General features: G+C 45.1%; 1 protein-coding gene across 1 annotated transcript in view; it reads left to right on the plus strand.

The window, feature by feature from the left end:
• The window catches only part of LOC311018412 (uncharacterized protein), a 37,423-nt gene that overhangs the window by 2,170 nt on the left and 19,934 nt on the right, over positions 1-15,319 (plus strand). The window contains exons 6-10 of the mRNA XM_084017372.1: positions 834-957; positions 1,740-1,809; positions 3,261-3,375; positions 3,508-3,625; positions 8,645-8,757. Coding sequence (XP_083873498.1) covers positions 834-957; positions 1,740-1,809; positions 3,261-3,375; positions 3,508-3,625; positions 8,645-8,757 — 540 coding nt within the window. The remainder of the gene's footprint in view (positions 1-833; positions 958-1,739; positions 1,810-3,260; positions 3,376-3,507; positions 3,626-8,644; positions 8,758-15,319) is intronic.

The raw sequence follows: 15,319 nt of genomic DNA on the forward strand, positions 1-15,319 counted from the left end.
AATAACATCTCATTTAATGTGATGAACAAGTGACATAATAAGTAGACTGAATACTGACCATTGGATTGGTACAAATATGGAGTTTACCACAGCTGGAAGGGGGGAAAAGACTGGAAATGCACCTTGAATGCTTGAAAAGTGCTTGAATTTGACTTTGGAAAAGGTGTAGGAATCCTGGAAAGACTGGTGCACAGAAGTAAGAAAGTTTCAAGCTTTTATTCTCACTTCAGCATAAATGAAGAAACATGCAGTTCAAAATGTGAACACTTGGTGGCAGCAGAGGACTATTCATATAAAGAGCATCATCTGCTCAGGAAGTCAGTGAAACGAAACACATCTTTTTCATATTATTTATTACACATTACAAATAATAATACATGTGTTTTTATGTATATGAATCTGTTTTTATTTACCAATTACGTTATTTTAATTTAACTATTTTATTTTTTTAAATATTTGGTTTGGCCCAGAAACTTTTCTCGGTCTTTTGATTGCTTTCGACAGTTTTCACACAGATTTTATTTTGAAAGCATGTAGAGTCTGGATGAAAAACATCTTGAACCTGAATACAATCAATATTTGACATGTTTGCCAAATGTATGCAATCCTATGACAAATATTAATAATATTTATAGTGTGTGTGTGTGTGTGTGTGTGTGTGTGTGTCTGTGTGTGTGTCTGTGTGTGTGTCTGTGTGTGTGTGTGTGTGTGTGTGTGTGTGTCTGTGTGTGTCTGTGTGTGTGTGTGTGTGTGTGTGTGTCTGTGTGTGTCTGTGTGTGTGTGTGTGTGTGTGTGTGTGTGTGTGTGTGTGTGTGTGTCTCTCTCTCTCACAGGCATGTCTTACATCGCTGCGGTGCTGCTGATGCAGTTGGGAGAGGAGGAGGCGTTCTGGGCTCTGACCGCCTTGTTGGACAAACCCAAATATCTGTCTGAACTGTTTGACCTCAGCCTCACAAAGTAGGAATGGGCTTAAATGCAGATATAGATATATATAGATTCGGTGGGCTTTGTATGTGCATACATAAGGGAAAATCAGAAAAGTGTGCATTTTGTTACCACATTTGTTAAGGTGCTTTGTGATGCTATTTATCAAGAAATGGACCACGCTGTAAATTCTCCTCGACCGTGGAAAGAAATATTATCTTTGCACAGAACAGGAGGAGGGTGCTGGAAAGGTCAAAGCAAACTAAAGTATCGCTGCTGGAATCTTTATCCTCATAAATCAGGAGAAACTGCAGGATGACTTGAAGCAGCTTTAATGTAGGAGCCTGAATGTGGATGTGTTTACGCTGCACACTCTTTTGGGTTGCTATCAGTTCTGGTAATCAGCCTCCAGGTGTGGTTTCATTATTTACCTGTTCACTTGTACGTCAGGGTTCAGACAAAGAGGGTGATCTCTGATATATGCTGTTGGTTGTCACGTCCTGTTTTAACTCCTTTGGTTTAATAACCAGCATAAAAAGCAGCACAGCTAAAGTTTGGTAATGTTGAGAAACCAGCAAGAGTTTTAACAATTATCCAACTTTAAAACTCACTGAAAGCATCACTAGATTCAACAAAGAACACTTGTCTAATGTTTTAAATTCCAACTCTGATGCTCAAATTGCTCCCTGAAACAGAAAATCGTTCTATAACTTTTACTTATATAACTTATAACTTGTATAACTTATTTTTCCTTTGGATTTGCTGCTGTCTGGCAGAACTACACTAAACCGAACCGTCATGTCTCGTCCAATCAGGGTTCGGCATCAGGTGCAGGTGTTTGACCAGATCCTGAAACACAGGAAGCCACAGCTCTCGCAGCACCTGGTGAGCACCTTCTCATTTTCACCTGCTGGTTTGAACGCTGAAGGAAAAACAGGGTTCCTACGGGGGCTGGAAATCCTTGAAAACCCTTGAATTTTAGTGTGGTGCTTTCAAGGTTTGAAAAGTGCTTGGATGTAGAATAAAGGTCTTGAAGTGTGTGTGTGTGTGTGTGTGTGTGTGTGTGTGTGTGTGTGTGTGTGTGTGTGTGTGTGTGTGTGTGTGTGTGTGTGGATAAGGTAAGTGATGAGTAGTTCAGAGGCCACTGTAAGGCATCCATCAACACGGGGCCTCTTCTTGTCCCTGTATGAGGCTGGAGGCTTGTTCAGCTCTGTTACTGTCTGTACAGCTGTGTGACGCTCCATCTCTGCAGTTATTTAACACAATTGAGGGTAAAACCTAAATCTGATTTGTGTTCCTGAATATAAGTCTGAAACATGGAATACGCGGGACACAATCTTGTATGTGCAAAAGAAGAATTTATTAAAAGGAAGGTGACTCTATGCCACATTTGCATCTTTTTTTTCCCCCAAAAGAAAACTTAAGCAAAACTTGAATCCGGACTATAAACTATCAGCTTTTTAAGGCAACACAAGATGGAAAGACTGATTTTCCACTATAGACACCTCTGGTGGCGACTGCTGGTCACTACAACACATCACATCAATACAGCATCACAGAGAGAGCAGCGCCTGGATTTATGGGCGGATTGAAAATTATACAGTTGACAAAGATGCTTAATTGTTATTATTAGACCTCATAATATCATCATAATTAATACTATAATACAAAACTCTTAAAAGAGTAGTTTACTTCCTTAGAAGTGCTTCAGACAGTCAAACAGATTTAGACATTTGCCTCCTTAATAGTGGAAATCGTTACCCTTCGTTCTTTCCAAAATCCTAACTGTTATTTGCTTTTGAAAGTGATCGTTAGAAGTCGACTCAGCAGGTCCGGGAGGAAAGCTGCCCCTCTGGAGCCAACACACCCCACGGGGGCTTATTGTCGGCACAATGATTACCCTCCTTACAGAAAAAAGCCTATTACAGATCAGTGGTCAGCATTTCTCTTTGTAATGGAGCTGTTCAGGGGAGTCAGACCAGCGAGCTGCAAACAGAGACCTGAGGAAACCGACTCAATGCATTTTGAACGTAATGTTAGGATCTTAGTTCTCTATAATGAGCAGTAAACATCACACACCAGGATGTGTCAGTAACACCATTAAGAAGCTGATTAAACTCACATGAAAGGTGTTAAATCTGAAATTCAGAGCATGTATCTCAACATGGCAACGGCTGGGCCGGCAGCTAGCAGCCAACAGTGCTCACAGCACAATCGGTGCAAGCATGAATGGTGACAGTCCTGTGGTGTAGTTGACACTGAACGTGGCAGAGAAACCAGTCATGAATACATGTTTGGTTGAGCCGGATCCACCCTCCCTGTTCCCCCCCATGCAGGAGTCCCTGGGGGTCCTGTCAGTCCACTTTGTGATGCCCTGGTTCCTGACCCTCTTCACATCCCTGCCCTGCTGGGACTCTGTCCTGGCTGTCTGGGATCTCATCATCCTGCACGGTATGACACCAACAGAGTCTTTGCTGACAGTAATCTATTACTGGGTGCAGGTTTACCTCGCTGAGAGGATAGTAATCTATTACTATAAGCAGTTTAACCCGTGTTGACTGTAACATGGTGTTTGCTCCTCAGGCCTGGCGGCTCTGTTCCGAACCGCTCTGACCATCGTTCAGCTGCTGGAGCCGCGACTGATGGACCTGGACGACCAGGGAGCCGTCTTACCACTGCTGCTCCGAGTACCTGTCGACCTGTGAGTACCTGTCTGTGTGAGGACCTGTACCTGTCTGTGTGTGAGGACCTGTCTGTGTGTGAGGACCTGTCTGTGTGTGAGGACCTGTCTGTGTGACGACCTGTCTGTGTGTGACGACCTGTCTGTGTGTGACGACCTGTACCTGTCTGTGTGTGAGGACCTGTCTGTGTACCTGTCGATGTGAGTGAAGAAGCTAACATTTAACGGAGGTTGAATCAATTCGCATTATGGTGCGTTCAAGCTCTACTCAGTAAAAGTGACTATTGTACTATCACAATGTGTTCAAATGTAATCTTGTAAAATATCGATATTAGAGGTAATTATGATGTTTAACTTCCAAACTCAGAAACGTATAAAACATAACCAAAACTACTAATACCATTTTATATCATTAAATATATATATATTTAATAGCATTAATACTATAGATCAGTCTGACTCAAAAATCCGCCAGGAAAATGTGGACTTGTGTGTCTGCTGAGTGTGTGATGAACCAGCTTCATTCTCATCTAGTTGGAGTTGTCATGAAGGATCTCCAGCCGGCCTCATGAATGTGTTTCAGATCCTGAATGAAGCCGCGGGCGCCTCATGAATATGAATCAGACGTATTTAGACACCGAGCGTTCCCGGGAAGAAGCCGAGTCCTCGTTGTTTTGGACTAAACATCCTTCATGCTAAATCCGTGCCTTCCCTCCGCGTCGCCCAGCACGCTGAATACAAAGGTCACAGGCAGACATGTTTGTTGACACGGAGCCGTAGTTATGGCAACCGGGCCGGGTCAGCGGGTTTGTGTATACAGCCTCTGTGTGTGTGTGTGTGTGTGTGTGTGTGTGTGTGTGTGTGTGTGTGTGTGTGTGTGTGTGTGTGTGTGTGTGTGTGTGTGTGTGTGTGTGTGTGTGTGTGTGTGTGTGTGTGTGTGTGTGTGTGTGTGTGTGTGTGTGTGTGTGTGTGTGTGTGTGTGTGTGTGTGTGTGTGTGACTGGTGCACAGTTGTCCCGTTTATCATATTTGTATTAACAGATAAGCTCCATTTAACTCTTAGATTTCACACTCGTACGTACTTGTCGTGGGGAATCGGCCCCGCGGGTCGGACCTCCGCTTGTTCACCTTGGACGGAGATCTGTGAGGTCGATGCCGTGTCACAGGCCGTGATAAAGCACTTTATCATGCGCCGGGGGGGGGTAGGTACGCACCGATGACTTGCAAAGTGGATTATCAAGGACAAAGTGTTCACTTCATTTAAAAAAAAAAGCTTTACACCCACTTAACACAGGGTTGGGACGGGGGCTGGAAATCCTTGAAAACACTTGAATTTTAGTGTGGTGTTTTCCAGGTCTGAAAAGGTCTTGGATGTAGAATAAAGGTGTATAAATGTGTGTTGTATGTGATGACATCTATGATAGAACAGAGAAAAGAAGATCTCCATATCTGAGGGACTGAAAACAGCATTTTCTGACATTTCTTTATGAAAAATGCCTTTTGATGATGAACAGATGATGAAGATAGTTGGTGATTATATTTCTGTGGATCTGTTAGTGGAATTAGTTTTCTTTTCATTTGTGGTCCTTCTGTAAAAAGCTGTCTCCAAACATCATGTTGGTTGTTTAGAGGACAATAACATCTCATTTAATGTGATGAACAAGTGACAGAATAAGTAGACTGAATACTGACCATTGGATTGATACAAATATGGAGTTTACCACAGCTGGAAGGGGCTGGAAAAGCATGGAAATGCACCTGGAAATGCTTGGAAAGTGCTTGAATTTGACTTTGGACCCCTGTTAACAGCAGACGGGTCCGGGCAGAGAGAGGCCACATTGTGATCCACGTGTGAACCTCCCGGTCCTGTTCTGGTCCAGCTCCGGTTCTCAGCGGGCAGCTTGCCACCACCGTCTCATTGAGAAGTCCTTGTTGCCTGCTTGGCATCATTACGAAGGCCTGGTCAGGAGTCAAGTCTAAGTGGACCGGCTGTCTCCCAAGGCGGGATCCCCTTACGCTGGGAAGCCACTGTGAAAGAACCGGGGGAGGGGCTGACAGTGAAGAGGATCTTCAACCTCTCTGAATGTTCCTGAAGGAGCTCTGAATGGACGTCATGCACCCGTCAAGGCCGTCCTGATTAATGGTGGGTTGAGTAGTCTCATCCATCTCCTGTGTGAGGAGGTCTCTGCTGGTCTGTCAGTCAGCCGTCAGCTCTCTCAGGGTTACAACAAAGACCCCCGGACTCAGGGGCCGTCCAGACGAAGCAAAACTAACTTGTTTTCTCCGTTTTGCCTTGGCGTCGTTTCAAGAAAATCTGCGTCCAGACGAATCCACTGAAAACGACTCAGCGCGCTGTAGTACATATTCCAGGCCCTTATGCGGCGCTGTTTCTGCTACAAAAACGCAGAAGAAGAGACGGAGCTTGACCGGATGTTTGCCGTTGCTATGGCAACACGTGAGAGTTACAGCTAATCTCCACCCGACCACCCGATCAATACACACCCATAAGATGACAATTTGGCCCGTATAAATAAAACCAACAATAAGCACCAACAGCCGTCACCCTAAGGACCTTGACGAGGCGTTGTCACACGTTGGGATGAATTAATTAGACAAATAAATGCCTACATTCATGGGAAGTTAGCTAGCGGCTGTTTGTTAGCATCGTAATAAAGTAGCTTTTCCCCCGGAATATCGCCCCCCTCTCGGCTCCGTTTTTTTTTTCATACAGCGGCCCTGATACGCCGTCGTACAGACGAGCAGAATATCTGCTACGAGCACGGAGGCCCCCGTTGTTGTTGTTGTGTCGTGTCGTCCACACGAAAACGATCACGAAACGGAGGGGTGCCGTTTTTTTCTTTTCCACCCTGAGAGCTGGTTTCAAAAAAGTGCGTTTTCACATCGCGGAAACGCCGGATCCATATGGACGGCAGGGCGAAACGCACAAGACTTCTGTGTTTACGCACTGAAAACGTTTTCGTGTGGACAGGCCCTCAGACAGCAGCTTCACACGTTCTTCCCCCGGTCCGCGGTTCACCAGCAGGGTGGATCAGCTGTGAGTCATGTATATATACTACCTAGTGGTAGTGTGGCTCTATGGATTTACTTCTGTCCAGGCTGACATATCTCAACAACCGTCTGATGGATGTCCATCCATCGTCTACTGCTCATCCTGTATTCATATTCCTGGATCTAAAAGGGTTAAACAGGCATTTTTCATTTCAGCTCCACTTTAAAAGTTCTATTCTAAATACTGGAGGGGAGTACTGACTCCTGTAGCACCACTAGGATATAAATGTAGGGCTTTAGAGCCACTTCATGTCTGCAATAACATTCTCTGGAAACACTTTGGTGACTCCATAACTTTTAGTGCTGTCGTCAGGAACAAAATTGTAAGGAATTCACAAATGAAGGTTTTTCAGTGCTTCAGCACAATGTCTGTGTCATTTAATGTGCACTTTGTTTTTACAACAAACAAAATACAAATGAAAACCGACAGTAGGATTCTCCACATAATGTTGTTTTTAATTGATTGGCCATTTAAAGTCGTGATGATCCCACACCACCTCTCTCTCATTGTCTCTCCTTTTAGTGTCCAAATCACCAGTGTCCAGGCCCGTCTCCCCCTCTATACCATCATCCCACTCACTCCCAATTCCCATAAACCTCCCCCCCCCCCCTTTCATTCGTTTGTCCTCGTTGACACACTGACACCCTCGTCCAGCTGGAGGCGTCCACACATCATTTGTTTGCTTCACACTGACAAGACGGCTTTGGGGTTTTTCCCCCTCATCTCTTTCAAACATGCCCCAAAGCATTCAGACTGAGGAGCGCTCAGCTTGTGTTCTTTCTGCTTCTGACATGATACACATTTTTATACAACACCACGTCTGTCTTCTCTGGTGGAGCCTTCCCCCACGGAAACTGGAACATTGGTTTGAGACGGGCAAAGCTGGAAGCTGCTTCTATAGAAGTCTAAGAGAAAATGGTCCTACTTCTCTCTGCTGGCCACCAGGGGGCGACTCCTCTCTGGTTGTATAGAAGTCTATGAGAAAATGGTCCTACTTCTCTCTGCTGGCCACCAGGGGGCGACTCCTCTCTGGTTGTATAGAAGTCTATGAGAAAATGGTCCTACTTCTCTCTGCTGGCCACCAGGGGGCGACTCCTCTCTGGTTGTATAGAAGTCTATGAGAAAATGGTCCTACTTCTCTCTGCTGGCCACCAGGGGGCGACTCCTTTCTGGTTGTATAGAAGTCTATGAGAAAATGGTCCTACTTCTCTCTGCTGGCCACCAGGGGGCGACTCCTCTCTGGTTGTATAGAAGTCTATGAGAAAATGGTCCTACTTCTCTCTGCTGGCCACCAGGGGGCGACTCCTTTCTGGTTGTATAGAAGTCTATGAGAAAATGGTCCTACTTCTCTCTGCTGGCCACCAGGGGGCGACTCCTCTCTGGTTGTATAGAAGTCTATGAGAAAATGGTCCTACTTCTCTCTGCTGGCCACCAGGGGGCGACTCCTCTCTGGTTGTATAGAAGTCTATGAGAAAATGGTCCTACTTCTCTCTTGATGTATTATCTCAGTAAACATTGTAAACATGAGTTTATGGTCTCAATCTCTAGTTTCAAGTCTTCTTCAATCCAGCATGATGTTCATTTAGTACATTATGGTCCATTTAGAGTCCACCAGACCAGAAAGCAGGGGGTGCTTGACAAGTCGCTACCACGCTACCAATGCTAGTTAGCTCTAAAGTTGACCTTGAATTATGAAGCTAACTTTGTTAGCAGCTTCACACCAGAATCCACTTGGATCCAGATCCAGTAAGGGTGCCGCTCTGCCGCTTGTGTTCATCAGATCCACCCATTAGTTGCCAAAATTTCTAGACGGTAACTTTTTAAAGCCAAACTATGTCCACTTCTTATATACAGTTCCTGTTGTTGTTGTTGTTGTTTTTGTTGTTTTTGTTACTTTCCCAACCTAATTTATTTATTTTTTCATGTGTGTGAAATTGGCCCCCCATCGTACACCCCCCCTTCCATCTACAGAGCCCAGTACGCTGTGTTGGTTCCGGCCCTGTGGAAAACCGAGGTCCAAGACTGGGAGCTTAAATGTATGAACAGTCTGCTGCTGGACGAGAGCCACCACGGACCCAACACAGGTACCACACACACACACACACACACACACACACACACACACACACACACACAAGCCGTCGTTCTTTAGCAGAAGCTAATAATGCAGAGGGACACGGGGGACCGCTCACACACAGTCGCTCTGACTGGAGTAACTCACTCAGGCTCCATCACTTAACCTTACATGCTGATCTCGTTACACACACACACACACACACTGTTCTCTGATCTCATGGGGATCGGTGGACCTCGGGGGGAAACATCTCCAGTTGTTCCTGAGAACGCTGTAACAGAAGAAGGACAAGGTTTCCCACAGAATTAGGTTCTAGCTGAAGAATGTGTCTTATGGGGAGATACATGAAGGAAGTGGACGTTCTTAAGCTGATAAAATCACTGTCTGTCCTCTAAACAACAATTAGCACCAAGAGAAATAGTTCCTTAAATCTGTTCAGACATGTTGGCGTTCTGCCTCCGCGACAATAGATGGACCTGGAAAAAACCTGCTTGTACTTTGGCTGCGGCATCAGCTGACAATCTCAACTGATGATGAAGTTCATGTAACTGTGTGTGTGTGTGTGTGTGTGTGTGTGTGTGTGTGTGTGTGTGTGTGTCCACTACAACAACTATGACAGATCAAAGGGGCTTTTTATCTTTTGAAGGTTGTTCACATATCAGCTCCTCCAGATCTGGAAACCCCTCACCGCCGGAGAGTCATCTTCACAAAAGAGTGGAATGCAAACCGTGTGTGTGTGTGTGTGTGTGTGTGTGTGTGTGTGTGTGTGTGTGTGTGTGTGTGTGTGTGTGTGTGTGTGTGTGTGTGTGTGTGTGTGTGTGTGTGTGTGTGTGTGTGTGTGTGTGTGTGTGTGTGTGTGTGTGTGTGGGGTAAGTAAGAGTGTATTTGCGAACAGGGCAGAAGAATCAGAGAGCATGAGGAGTTTCCATTCAGGACAGTTTGAGGCTGGAATAATCCATCAGCCTTGTGTCCGTGTATGTATGCCCACCTGTGTGTGGGAGTGTGTGTGTGTGTGGGAGTGTGTGTGTGGGAGTGTGTGTGTGTGAGTCAGGATGACTCATCCTTATTTGCTGGCTTGTCAGACTGTCTAGGCAGCCGGGGAAACGAGCTGATTCATTCGCTGCCTGTCGATCCCCCCCCCGTCACTGATGCCCGGCGGCGTGATGATGCTGTTACAGATCTTGTGTTTCACTTTCTCATTAAGCGTTCAGAACATCCATGTAGCCAGCAGCGCTCACAAGGCTGCTTCTAAACATAGAGGCCGTTGATTGAGGCTAATTGGTGATTTTCTCTGCTATCACAACATAATTGACTCGACAAAAACCACCTTAGGGCACCAATTCCTATCACTTTTTCACTTTCTTTCAAAGAAATGACACAGAAATACTTTTTTTCTTTTTAAAAACGTGAAAAACAAGATATTTTCTTTTTTTTTTGGCATAGAGTAAGATTTGAAATCCTTGCGGGCAGTAATTCCAACTACAGGCCGCCTTACAGACCTCCATCTCCACTTCCAGAAGCACAATACATTTATGTCAGCCCTTCCACTTCCAACCCTTTACAGAGGCCCACATGGGCCCTATCTACATACCTAGAACCATTCCCATTATAGGTTTCAACAGCAATTTTCTTATGTCTTACTGCCATTTGTCCAGCTTTATGTCTGTGATGATATAAGAAGGATGAAGTCGGATTGGGGATATAAAGTCAATCCACTTATTTCAGATCTGGTAGAAATTGTCTCTCTGAATCCTCAAGGAGTCAGTCAGCTTCTCCATTGTGAACATTTCCAGAATTATTTCATGCCAATCTTCTAATGTGGGCGAGGCTGGATTTACCCATTTTCTAGTGATTTGATTTCTTACTTGAGAGCCTGCAGCAGCTTTGTGTCCTTCCTTTGTTTCACCAGCACAACATGGCCCAGATAACGAGTCTCCAAGTCAGGAATGCATACGTTTCAATGTGAAACTTGCATTGGCTGAGTAATATGGATGGAACATAGACTGTGTACAAGGCGTGGTGACGTCACCCGATGGGATGTGGACGACGGCAAGATGGTGCAATTTAAGAGAGTTGGCATGCAGGTCGATATCTACAGCAAAGTCAGAGGAGGGCGAATGGTGAATTGGTGGCGTGGCCCTTTAAGAGTCATTGTTATCAGCTCCACCTGGGCTCTTCCTGTTTGGCCTGAGGGCAAATTAAAACCCCATTGAGCTCACTAATCCATGTACTTCATCACATTAATACGAAAAAACCCCTCAAATTAATTTCATAAATCAGCCGTGCTCATTGATTTGCAACGATGGCCTCATACAATTGTTTTTAAATGAAGCAATCAAGAGACTGGAAAGGTTGCGTTGCCCTGTTGTGAATGATATTGTTGTGACAGTGGGGTCCCCCCCCCCTTCCAACAGCAGGCTGAGTCAGCAATAAAGGACAAAGTTGGATGTGATTATGCTGAGTCAGGCTGAGAGGAGAGCAGGTAGATGTCCTTCCACGGCTCCTCTTTTATTCCTATTGTCTTCCCTCCTCCCCCTTTCCTTTCCCCTACTCACCCCCCTCTCCTCACCCTCTCCTCCCCTCCGTTGTTTCCTCTCCTGCCCTCTTACGTCTTCTTTTTCCCATGACTCCTCTGGTGTGGTAGCAGATGCCAGCGTCCCGTGATACCGACTCTGTTTCCTTCCTGTCCGGCTGCTGCCCGAGCCTCAGAGCCATGACTCAGCGTTCACCTCGTTCAGCGCTGCTGAGGGACCTTCCACAGCCGCCGCTGCTTTCAAACATACCAGATTAACGCTGAGGGTTTCTGGTATGATGTCACATATGAACAATGACCGTGGTATTGGTGCCGTGTCATGTATTCATGCATCGGACCAGCAGGGGGACCAGGTGCTTCGTTAGGTTGTATTTATAGGTGGCAACCTCTTGTTTCTGCCAAGTGAAGCCAAAGCTGAAGTGCCTTCAACTGTCGTTCTCCCTGCTGGCCACCAGGGGGCGACTCCTCTTTGGTTGTAGCAGGGGATGCTTTAGGGGGCGGGGCTTACCTGCTGATTGACAGTTGGCTACTAATGCTAGTTAGCTACTAAGATGGCTTTAACACTAAGCTGTAAAGTTATGGAAGATGGATGCATTGGAACAAACGAGGTCGGGTTATAAAGGAGGGTCGGGAGGAATTGTCCACGGTTCAGATCCGGAGCGACCACACACACACACACACACACACACACACACACAAAAGCAGATTACGCAGCAACCAAGGCTGTTCCAAGGGTCACACTGTGGAGTTTACGACCTACAGAAGGTGTAACACTGCTGTCGGCCCCCGGGGGATCAGTGCACCGGGGTCACACACACACAGGTCACAGGTCACAGGTGACTGAGCCGACATCAACAGTGATAAGTTCCTCTGAGTCCAGCTGAGGTTACACAGCTAATAGATGGCCTCCACATCAAAGTCAAGCCAAAGTAAATCAACCTAACTGCATTCATTTTACATAGAACACTCATAGAAATAATGCTGGCTGATTCTTCCAGTATTTATCTGTTTTCCTCTCGACCTTCACATACTCGAGTGCCTCCGAAGGAAATCAAAGAATAAACACATTTCAAAGTGGACACAGTGTAATAGAGCTATTGATCAGTGGAAGTCACCTTGGATGATATGATGCTGATGACGTGTTTGATTCCAGTCACATTAGATGAGCCTGTGTTTAGACAACAGCCTGGTTGTCCAATCCCAGTTTGCAGTCTTAGAAACATTATGTGTGTGTGTGTGTGTGTACACACATATATATATATATATACACACATATATATATACGGACGTGGTGGAAAATCTCTGAATCCTCTTTCTTCTGGTCTTGTGGTCTTGAGGTCACTCTTAGTCCCAGAAGAATGTCCCCCTCCTAACCTGGATCAGGCTGCTGAGCCGGAGGCCCTGGCCTACCTATGACCCCTCAGTCGGACTTGCTTTCTAGTAAGGTTGGGAGTAATCTCCATCTCCATTCTGTGAGCTGGCAGCAGAGGAATGCCACCTGCTCTCTGAGCCCGAGGCGGACCCCCACACCCTCTGAGCCCAAGGCTGACCCCCACACCCTCATTAAACACCTGCGTGGTCAGCGGGACCTTCACGAGCACCATTAGCTGCACACCGTTAACCGGCTCACTCCCATCACACATGTGGCTCCGTATGCACTGGAAGGTCCTGGAAAGTCCAGGATGGTGAATCCACTTCTGCACAACCTCGCCTTTAGCTCCCGTGGGGCGGCGGGGTCGTTACTGGTGTACCTTGTGTACCGTCCACCGACTCTGACCCAGATACTTGTGTGTTGTGTAAGTTTCCTTTGTTCAACTTGAAGTTGTCGAGCCGGTTGCAGGAGGTGGGTTAAAGCCCCAGAGGCTCGTCTGGTGGTCGTCTCCAGCGCGTTGTCGTGTCTCCAACAAGCTTTCAGTCAGACGGCAGGTCACATGTTGGTGTTCGCTCCTCGTTTCCAGATGTGGAGCTTCTTCCTGTGTAGCACTCTCACTTAGTATCATAAAGTCATGATTCTGGGAGAAAACCTTCTTTAGAAATGTTGCTGTCGGAGTCAATAGTATACTTTATATACTCAAGTAGAAGTACAGATACTTCATATACTCAAGTAGAAGTACAGATACTTTATATTCTCAAGTAGAAGTACAGATACTTTATATACTCAAGTAGAAGTACAGATACTTTATATACTCAAGTAGAAGTACAGATACTTTATATACTCAAGTAGAAGTACAGATACTTTATATACTCAAGTAGAAGTACAGATACTTTATATACTCAAGTAGAAGTACAGATACTTCATATTCTCAAGTAGAAGTACAGATACTTTATATACTCAAGTAGAAGTACAGATACTTCATATTCTCAAGTAGAAGTACAGATACTTCATATACTCAAGTAGAAGTACAGATACTTCATATTCTCAAGTAGAAGTACAGATACTTTATATACTCAAGTAGAAGTACAGATACTTCATATTCTCAAGTAGAAGTACAGATACTTCATATACTCAAGTAGAAGTACAGATACTTCATATTCTCAAGTAGAAGTACAGATACTTCATATACTCAAGTAGAAGTACAGATACTTCATATTCTCAAGTAGAAGTACAGATACTCATGTTCAAAAATGTATGTCAAAGTAGTAAAAGTATCCCTATGAATGTTGTATTTCTACAAGGCTAACTGAATCTGGTGTCATATTAATAATACAATAATAATCAAGTAAGCCTGTTTAGTGAATGTGAAGAGTAGAAAGTACAGATGTTAGTTTAAAGTAAAGTAAAAAGTTGTCAGAAAAATAAATACTCAAATACAGAACAGATACCTGATAGTTCTACTTCAGTAGAGTAAAGTATTTGTACTTGAATGGGAGGAAATAAGTTTTTATCACGGATCCAACACTACAAGTTGATGGTGGTGAATTTACTATTTCCTGCTTTTAGTTTGTGATGTTGAAGCGTAGTTTGACCGTCGTCTCGGCGTTCACGCTGCGATGACGGAGCGTTCCCGTGGAAACGAGGAGTGGTGAAGTCGTAACAGAGACGAGGTAAAGAGAGGAAGCTCTTCAGTGAGAGAGAGCGATGCTCGGCGTGTCCTCAGCTCGCCTCATTAGACTGAAAGCAGACAGCTGGTTGGGATTCAGGCTTGTTTGCATGCGGCCCTTAATTAGATGAAATTAGGAGGAGAATGAATTATTTGGGATTTGTGTGTAAACGTGTTGGATGACGGGCTGCGAGGCCGCAGGTACAGGAGGAGGAGGAGGAGGTGCTAATGAGAGGAGAAAAGAAAGCAGCGCTGGCTGGCATCCCGCAGTACCGAGCCCCTCCACGCTTTCCCCCCGCGGCCGACCCGTGAGGCTTTCCTGCTTCCTCTCGCCCTAGTTTACCGCCTCACTGTGGACCCCCGTGGTGGTCCTGGAGCATGTGTGTATTACTGTATAACTGGTGTGTGTGTGTGTGTGTGTGTGTGTGTGTTCATGGTGCAGACTTCACCATCTACTCTACTTCTGGTGAAATCTGCATCTTTACTTGTTAGATGTGTGAAGTTTTACTGCAGCAAAGCAAACAAATAGTTCCAGAAGTCAACATTTCTACCCAGATTCTGTCACGTTGCATCACACAACCCCGAGATAGTCACCTCACGTCATCTATTCCTGTCTCCGACGAGTCCTTGGGACGAACACACACAACATTCAGCCTCCTGTACAAGTTGTACCAACTTCAGATACAGATATTAGAATTAACAACACAACATAGTCATAATAATGCCACTAATGCAATCTGTACTTTCACTAACCATCCACAACATTAACCAGGCGTTGTTTATCTCACCGCTTCCTGGTTACAACGTCCAATCAGAGGCAGCCAGAGACGATACGATGATAGATCAGAACAATGTTGGACGTTTAAAGTGAAATAAAACAACAAAAAGTAATGAAGAAACAGGTAATTATTCCATTGTTGTCGTCGGTATGAAGCTGGTTAAATAAACACAATCTGTCGACTCGTTGTTCTGTTTAACCATGACGCAGCAAATCTAGA

Source organism: Eutrigla gurnardus (genome assembly GCF_963514095.1).
Source record: "Eutrigla gurnardus genome assembly, chromosome: 9".
Taxonomy (NCBI): domain Eukaryota; kingdom Metazoa; phylum Chordata; class Actinopteri; order Perciformes; family Triglidae; genus Eutrigla; species Eutrigla gurnardus.